At 38.1% G+C, this 9,472-nt stretch overlaps 1 protein-coding gene across 1 annotated transcript; it reads left to right on the forward strand.

Annotated features, from left to right (window-relative positions):
* The first annotated feature begins 4,750 nt into the window (after window positions 1–4,750).
* Window positions 4,751–9,218, forward strand: LOC117560150 (peptidyl-prolyl cis-trans isomerase G-like). The gene is made up of 3 exons (XM_034236942.1): window positions 4,751–4,883; window positions 6,022–6,171; window positions 8,932–9,218. Exons 2-3 carry the CDS (start codon window positions 6,042–6,044, stop codon window positions 9,216–9,218), a joined length of 417 nt encoding a protein of 138 aa, XP_034092833.1. The 5' UTR covers window positions 4,751–4,883; window positions 6,022–6,041.
* Window positions 9,219–9,472: the final 254 nt, after the last annotated feature.

Here is a 9,472-nt window from a genome sequence, read left to right on the forward strand (position 1 = left end):
TTACACTGTTATTACACTGCTATCACAATGTTATTACACTGCTATCACACTGTTATTACACTGCTATTACACTGTTATTACACTGTTATTACACTGTTATTACACTGCTATTACACTGCTATTACACTGTTATTACACTGCTATCACACTGTTATCACACTGTTATTACACTGCTATTACACTGTTATTACACTGTTATTACACTGCTATTACACTGTTATTACACTGTTATTACACTGCTATCACACTGTTATTATACTGCTATCACAATGTTATTACACTGCTATCACACTGTTATTATACTGCTATTACACTGTTATTACACTGTTATTACACTGTTATTACACTGCTATTACACTGTTATTACACTGTTAGGTAACACTTTATTTTTATAGTCCATAGTTAACAATCTATAAGTCATCAGTTGACATTCAACAACACTGTTTCAACAGACAAGTAACATGCATTCAACTAACTGCCAGTAGAATATACATTAAGCATTAGTTGATGATCAACAGATAAGCAACTAAAGTTTAGTTGACTATTACATTAAGCATTAGTTGATGATCAACAGATAAGCAACTAAAGTTTAGTTGACTATTACATTAAGCATTAGTTGATGATCAACAGATAAGCAACTAAAGTTTAGTTGACTATTACATTAAGCATTAGTTGATGATCAACAGATAAGTCAACTTTAACGAGTTAGTTGTTGACTAGCTGTTGATCGTCAACTAATCTAGAGTTGGACTATTAGTATACTTTAGTAGGTTCTCCACTAAGCGTTTGTAGGCATGTGTAGGACTATCCAATTAAAGTGAAAAACAGTTTGAGAACAGTAGAAAGTCTATAACCTATCACAGAACACATATACTTCATCCACTAATTATATGCAACAGACATGGAAATAAGCGAAATGTTTTTGGCACAACTGATCACGAACACTGGATAACTGAAGTCAATACCAGGTTATAAAGCACAGTAGAACAAACACTATACACATTATATCAGAGAAAGAAAGCTTTTTTATTTTAATAACATACTACAAGTAAAAACACTGAACAGTTGTGAAATGGTAAAAAAATAAAGTTTGAAACACATTATCTACCAGCTGGTAGTCAATACCAGGCAAACGGAAAAAAATCACTACACTGCAGATTTGTACAGTTTAATAACTATAAATACAATTTTATTTTTGCTGTGTTCAGGACGTTTATGGGCGTCAGCAAAGAGCCTTTGGGCCCAATGTGTGGGTCTAACCCCCTGCTAATTACCAGGGTGTGCAGCTCGATCAGTTAACAACAATAATTTGCCTACAGAAAGGTCCTAAACTTGGTTAGCATTCCTTATGTCCTTGATAAGTCTTCCAAGTACACCATGTTTATGTTCTTGCTAACCAGTAGGTCCACTCTATGAAGGAGAGCTGTTTTTTTAAAGTTTTCTCAGAACGATTCCCCCGCATACGCCAAACTTCCCTCTTGTATGTCTGCCATGCTCTCTCAATATTTTGTGTATGTAGTCCTGTTTGTGGATCAACATAATTCTGGCTGTGGTTGACCCTGACATGCCTGTAGCCCTCCTGGGAAAGACTGGCATATGCTCTCCACTCATCACTCACAACAAGACTTTGAGGCTTGACATGCTTATTGATGATGGGAACAAGGGTCTCCTTGTTTCTTCTCTTTACAAGGCAAAGAATGGGACGTCTGCTTGCAGCTTTGATCTCTAGTATACCAAACACCCAAGATCTCTTTCTTCTCCAGGTGTTACCAAAGCGTCCTCTTCCATACTACCAAAAAACAGTATAAAAAAGTTTTTTTAAAAACAGTGTGAACATTATTACAACATGAATTTGTGCTTTTATTTTTGTCACTATGACCACATTAGGAACCAGAAAATCTTGACTGAAATTGATTGAAAACAATTACCAAATCTTGTGACTGCAATGCAATTCAATCAATCAATGTTTATTTATATATCACAAATGTTACATTTGTCTAAGTGGACTTCACAGTTTGTACAGAATATCAGTATGACAATACGACACCCTCTGTCCTTAGACCCTCACATCGTACAAGGAAACACTTCCAGAGAAAACCCACAATTTAGTCTTGACTCTGGCTTTGTGTGAATATTGAATTATGTATTCATTATGTATGTAATGTTTGAGTTAGGAACACCTGTTCCTGTTTTATTTGACTAATATATAAGATAAATACAGAAGCCTAATGCATTCACCCGAGAAAAAAAGGTTTTTCACGAGAACTTTTCCTGGAATTCTGAGATAATAATCTTGTAAATTAATAAAAACAGAAACATTTTATTTCTCACGTGTATGCATTACGCTTTCGTAAATAAACCTTCTTTAGGTTAAACAAATACAATAAAATAAACTTTCCTAAAATGAGTATTTCACATAATCACATTTTTCATCAATGTTTTTTATTAACTGATTGACAACTTTAGGGAGAGTGATATTCATTTCTGCCATTTATTTTGTATATCCCATCTATGACTCTCCCCTCCCACCCACTCTCTATATCTATCCTAATGATTCACATAATGATGTAAGCTCTTTGAGGTTATAGAAAATGTAACACATTTAGTCAAGTGTATTGCACATTTAAATTATATTACCTTGCGTTTGTGGCAGAATTTGCTCTCATCAATGTGGACAAGGACATTAACTCCACCGACTTCTGCTTCTTTTTCTTTTGGTGCTTTCCCAGGCTTTTTACACAGATTCTTCTGAGTTTCTTCGACATCATGGAAAGTGTTGCTGAGCTCTTTGCAATGCCATCTTGAAGCATGTCAACTTGCCGTAGATGCAAACCCTGGGCAAATCTATCAAGGATTAACACAAATAATGAAATAAGGACAGTGCATTTCCAAAAGAAGAAAACATTTATTTGATCAAGCTATAAGTCACGAAGCATCATTTATACCGAGTATATTGTATTTGGGCCATTAGTTTTTTAACTAGCATCAATAACAAGCCAGCCTGTCAATCAACCATCCTGTACATGGCTGACTAAAACTGATGCTCATTGCAACACAGTGTCACATCTGGTTGTATAGATAGAATCACCACCATACTCTTCTGTCAGAAGCCCAAACTTATGATTTATAAGAAATCCTAATGCTTGAAAGCAGAACAAAATAATACTTAAGAGCAGAAAAACTAAATATGGTCAACTTACAACATGATGAAATTAGCAAGAGCCAAAAGTAACGTCAGAGATTTGTTTTGTTACTGTAACATATCTGGCCAATCAAGGCAGGTTATATGACTCTTGTAGTATTCTTTCAGATTGACCATAAATCCATGCCACCATATATTATGATAACAGCAATCTATCAAATACTGTAATAAGATAATACCTTTGCATTGCTTACCTATGGATGTACTTCATCCATGCGAATAAAACTGCAGTGTGATTGTGAGAAAAGTGACTTTGTCCTAACACTTCTCCTCAACGTCCACATCTTTTACGTCGGCATTCCCTGTAAATTGCAGGACATCAAATTGTATGATAAACTGAACATTTTCTATGTGTGTGTTACGCACACATACACACACTAAATTGGATATATAATGTATTCAAATAACAGCAGCTGATGTAAAAACCATGATGTTTATGCAAGTAAGCCTAGTTCATGTCAGTGTCATTATCTATACTATACGCTGAAATAAATATGTTGTAACATTAGCTAGCTAGCTACTTGTCTAAATTGTATCTTGCCTCCATGGGTAGCTGAGGGAGAGAGAACAAAACTGTACATCCTAGAGGCCTCCTCACACTTGATATCTTCATTTTGTCCATACACAATCCCCACATGTTACTATTTGGTATTACAGCACTTGAAGTTAATTGACAAGGGCATTGACATTTGTGCATATTTCTTGTAGGTGTGTTACAAAATAACAAAAATGTGCCAAGAAAACAATGTACCGTCATAGACATTAATTTGTGAATTGCTTATCCGGGCCTTCTGGTTCCTTCCTATAGCAATCCATGGTTCTGTGTGAACATGCCCTCTAGTTAAGCTAACTTAATGCTTAATATTAGCAAACAATGTAGCAGAATAATGTCCTATTCCTACTTACAGCCGATTGCATAACAAAATATGGGGCCCTTTAGTTTGCAAGCATTTTATTCTTACCAGATGTGATGGTCCTTGGTCTGGGAGGAGACCATCTTCATTTTGTGGCGGCAGTTTTTGCATTTCAATTTGCGTTTCATCAAGCCAATTGTTTGCAACCATTTTATTAATTTTAAAGTTGATTTTTTTGTTTCTTTAACATAAACTGTTCTCATAAGTTTTCTCTCCAGTGAAGCCATCGGACCGAGCTAGTCAATGTATATATTTATCTACCAGACATCCCAAAAATGCAAAACTGGCGCACTTTAATTTAATTGGCTGGAGAACTTATGGGATACGCTTGATTTCTATATAAACACCTCCCGGGACCAGCGTTATATGTACAGTCTATCTATGGTGTTGGCAGAGTTGACACGTGACTAAATTATATTCACCAAGCACTTCTACCAGCTGCCATACTTCTACTGCCTGATTGGTCTACTGCGCAAGTGCGCCCTTGGATTTCAGATGTTTTGGTCGTCGAGATGGTAAGTGTCAACTTCCTTAGGTAACATTGTCTTTTTTTAGAAAGCATTCCTTATTACTTGCATGTGAACCAATATTGCTATCTCACTTTTATTTTCAGCATCGACATGGCATTTTTGCTCAGGTGCATTCAGTAACCCGCCCCTCATCTGACAACGGGAGCAGTGCCGTTGGTCCCGTGCATTGTACCCGCGCAAAGTCACGGAGAGAGATTAATGAGGCAGTAGAAGGAGGCGATACCATACAAGAAAGTGGTAAATTGGGTTTATAAATGTGAAAGTAGTTGACGTTTGTGTGCTAACTTCACACTCTAGATATGCGAACTATCCTGACAAACTACCACTAACTTTATTAGCTATGTTAAATAACCGATATGCATGTTTAAGTTAACATGCATATCGGTAAGGTTAACATTGTTAACCTTTCCTACCAGCAAAGCTAACGACGTATAGCCATAGACACGGTCTTAGGAAAAAGCTAATATAACAACTAAAGTTATCCTTACTGGAGCAGCAGGGCTAGCGGTTCATATAGAAGGTTCCTTGGTAGCTCAAACAGAATGCTAGCTAAAATGCTTAGTTTGAATCTTCTCCTTAATGAGACCCGCAGGATCGCGGCCGACTTTACTGTCTTTAAGCGGCTGTACCGGGCTCGGTTTTGAAGCTGGTAATGATGATATCATATGAAAGTAGATGACCTAATGGCATACAATGGTACCAACCACGTGATGCTAGCTTGTCGGCAATGGGGCTAAAAAACATTCTACATTTTGGAGGGAAAAACTGACATGGAAATTTCCACAGGGGTTTCCTTGACATCTAACTTCAAGATACCTGTATGAAAATGGGTTCTATGAGTACCCACGAGTCTCCCCTTTACAGACATAGGCCTACCCACTTTATGATAATCACATGCAGTTTTGGGCAAAAAACGTTTTTTACATGCAGTATAATGTGTTAATTACGCCTTTTCATAATGGTGTATTTCAATATTTCTGCATATTGGGGGCCCTATACAGTCTTGGAATTGCATTAATTGGGTTAGACTGTAAAGCTGAGACTCTTGTGGATCCAATGAGCTCAATTGTATTAATGTGTGATGATGTTAGTCCCCATAGTAGTCATTTCATAGTGAGACCATGTTTTGAAACTTAACATCAATGTATAAAATGAGATGTTGTGACATCTAGGATAATCACAGCCTCATGAAACTGTTCAACCACAAACTAGAGACATTTAGAGAATGTGTAGCTTTCCTAGGTATATTGACAATAAGGGGGTTTCTGAGCAGTTCCAGAACAGAAGTACTCTAACATGTGAAACGTTTTTCATACCAAATCATCGTTTTAGCCTTCTGACATGTATTCCTAATTTGTCATGTCCTATTTTGCAGCTGGTAACGTGGAAAGTAGTATGCCTGTCAAGCAGCATATTGCATGGAGAAAGAAGGCTGAGATGCTCCAGTCTCGGGTGGATGAGCTAGAGGAGGAAAATGGCATACTCAAGCAGCAGCTTGAGGACAATAACTCTATACAAGAGCAAGGTTTGTACAGGTGGAGCAAAGTTTTACATTAGGGCTCTCCAGAACCTGTGTGGCTTCAAAAATAATTATGGCGCAGTATACCACAACAGTATTTCAGCTATTATTGAATATTATTGCCAGCCTTTCAATATTATTTTTTCTCAAGTAACTATTTTTGATTTGGCCTTATATTTTTACATTTAGTGCATGTAGATATTTAGCTGGACAATGTGTAGGGTCACTAATGGCGTGTGTCCATATAGTGTTTTTCACTGAAAGAAAACTGCTGGCAGGGCGCTTGGGAGCACTTCATTTGTTTTTATGACAGTATCTTGACAGCATATCATCGCCCCTTTGCTTTTACCTATTTGGGCTACTATCAATTGCATTTAAAACTGTATAGCCTCCTATTGGCTGCTGCTTTATGTGCATCTTTTGAATTACAAACAAAAATGGCAGCAGAGCCATCTATTTTTTTATTTTTTTATCAGGGACAGTGCACATTGATAAACATTACTGTAAATATGCCAGAGTTAGCCAAGAGGCTATTTTTCATCCGTAGTCCCTGGACATGTACTTTCTACATGTATAGGTCTCTGCTCAGTGTTATACAAAGGGGTTTGTAGTTTGTTCTTGATATTCAGGCAGAGTACTGCAAATGTATTTTGCGTTATAAATCATACTCTTGAAATGTTCAACAAAAATATTAAAAACAATTTAACAGAGAAAATAAAAATTCCCAGGGAATTCATGTCTCTTATTTAGGCTATAATATTTACAATATTTCAGCTATTGTTGTCATTTTTAAGGAATTCCTTTAGGAATTTAATTAACTTCACTTGTGTATAGGCTGTTGACTGCTGCCTTGTCATAGCATATTGGCTCTCCATTTAAAGATGAATTGGCTTAGACCACATGAGCACTAATTGATTGGAATTCATGGAAATACACTAATAGTGATAGAAACATTCTACACAATGCAGTTTGAAAGTAGCAGACTAATGCATTTTCTCATACACAACTCCTTTTTGTATACAGTGGGGCAAAAAAGTATTTAGTCACCCACCAATTGTGCAAGTTCTCCCACTTAAAAAGATGAGAGAGGCCTGTAATTTTCATCCTAGGTACACTTCAACTATGAGAGACAGAATGGGGGGAAATAATCCAGGAAATCACATTGTATGATTTTTAATGAATTAATTGGTAAATTCCTCAGTAAAATAAGTATTTGGTCACCTACAAACTCCACTATGGCCAAGACCAAAGAGCTGTCAAAGGACACCAGAAACAAAATGGTAGACCTGCACCAGGCTGGGAAGACTGAATCTGCAATAGGTAAGCAGCTTGGTGTGAAGAAATCAACTGTGGGAGCAATTATTAGAAAATGGAAGACATACAAGACCACTGATAATCTCCCTCGATCTGGGGCTCCACGCAAGATCTCACCCCGTGGGGTCAAAATGATCACAAGAACGGTGAGCAAAAATCCCAGAACCACACGGGGGGACCTAGTCAATGACCTGCAGAGAGCTGGGACCAAAGTAACAAAGGCTACCATCAGTAACACACTACGCCGCCAGGGACTCAAATCCTGCAGTGCCAGACGTGTCCCCCTGCTTAAGCCAGTACATGTCAAGGCCCGTCTAAAGTTTGCTAGAGAGCATTTAGATGATCCAGAAGAGGATTGGGAGAATGTCATATGGTCAGATGAAACCAAAATAGAACTTTTTGGTAAAAACTCAAATAGACTTGTTTGGAGGAGAAAGAATGCTGAGTTGCATCCAAAGAACACCATACCTACTGTGAAACATGGGGGTGGAAACATCATGCTTTGGGGCTGTTTTTCTGCAAAGGGACCAGGACGACTGATCCGTGTAAAGGAAATAATGAATGGGGCCATGTATCGTGAGATTTTGAGTGACAACCGCCTTCCATCAGCAAGGGCATTGAAGATGAAACGTGGCTGGGTCTTTCAGCATGACAATGATCCCAAACACACCGCCCGGGCAACAAAGGAGTGGCTTCGTAAGAAGCATTTCAAGGTCCTGGAGTGGCCTAGCCAGTCTCCAGATCTCAACCCCATAGAAAATCTTTGGAGGGAGTTGAAAGTCCGTGTTGCCCAGCGACAGCCCCAAAAACATCACTGCTCTAGAGGAGATCTGCATGGAGGAATGGGCCAAAATACCAGCAACAGTGTGTGAAAACCTTGTGAAGACTTACAGAAAAACGTTTGACCTCTGTCATTGCCAACAAAGGGTATATAACAAAGTATTGAGATTAACTTTTGTTATTGACCAAATGTTTATTTTCCACCATAATTTGCAAATACATTCTTTAAAAATCAGACAATGTGATTTTTGGGATTTTTTTTTCTCATTTTGTCTCTCATAGTTGAGGTATACCTAGGATGAAAATGACAGGCCTCTCTCATATTTTTAAGTGGGAAGAACTTGCACAATTGGTGGCTGACTAAATACTTTTTTGCCCCACTGTATATAAAACACAAGACATCCCATCTAAAGTTTTGTGCACATTATTTGTACTTCTGCAATGTTTCTTCATACCCAATCTAACCTCCACCGCATCAATTAGTATGCAATTCAGTTCATGTACAACCTCAAACCACCTTAGGTTATCAGTTGCTCAAGCTCAGTCACACCAATGTAATTCTGTAATGTTGTATATTGTAATAAAAGCAGACTCCTCTGGGCTTTAGGCAAATCCTTTGTGGGGACTCAACTTAAAGTGTATTTCTGTTTGTCATTTATCATTCATCAACAGATGGGAACTTGGAAGTAATGGCCACTGGAGATAAGGAGCCGGAGCCCATGAGGTTGGACTCCAGCACGGATTCCAGCAACGATTCCAGCACTGACTCCAGCACTGACTCAAGCTCTGACTCAAGCTCTACCTCTGACTCTTCTGATGAGGGAAAGAAGAAAAAGAAGCAGAAGAAGAAAGGCAAGAAGATAAGCAAAAAAGGGAAGAAGGAAAGCAAAAAAAGGAAGAAGGAAAACAAAAAGGCGAAGACGTCAAAAGGAAAAGGAGAGCGAGGTATAATAAACTAAGACACCTGCTGAATGTATTTAGGTGTTAGGTAATTAGTGTAAAGGAAACTTCTGTGTAGCATGCAGTGGAGTCACCGACTCAGGAAGGAGACACGGGAAGAGTCGGAGCTTTGATGTCAAACCACTGTGATTTATTTGGAGTTGGTACCAGAGTATTCACATCACAAATCCAAGAGTCAGAGGTTCTGACTTCACGGTAGAGTTGCCACGTCAATTCTGGAGAGCCTCTCTCTTGCCAGCCCATCTAACTGGTT

This window comes from Gymnodraco acuticeps, unplaced genomic scaffold (assembly GCF_902827175.1).
Source record: "Gymnodraco acuticeps unplaced genomic scaffold, fGymAcu1.1, whole genome shotgun sequence".
Lineage (NCBI taxonomy): Eukaryota > Metazoa > Chordata > Actinopteri > Perciformes > Bathydraconidae > Gymnodraco > Gymnodraco acuticeps.

Excerpts from the sequence above, each read along its gene's own strand:
- LOC117560150 (XM_034236942.1), top strand. The coding sequence starts at position 6,042 with ATGCCTGTCAAGCAGCATATTGCATGGAGAAAGAAGGCTGAGATGCTC. Across the intron at positions 6,172-8,931 it reads TAACTCTATACAAGAGCAAG|ATGGGAACTTGGAAGTAATG; the intron begins GTTTGTACAGGT and ends ATTCATCAACAG.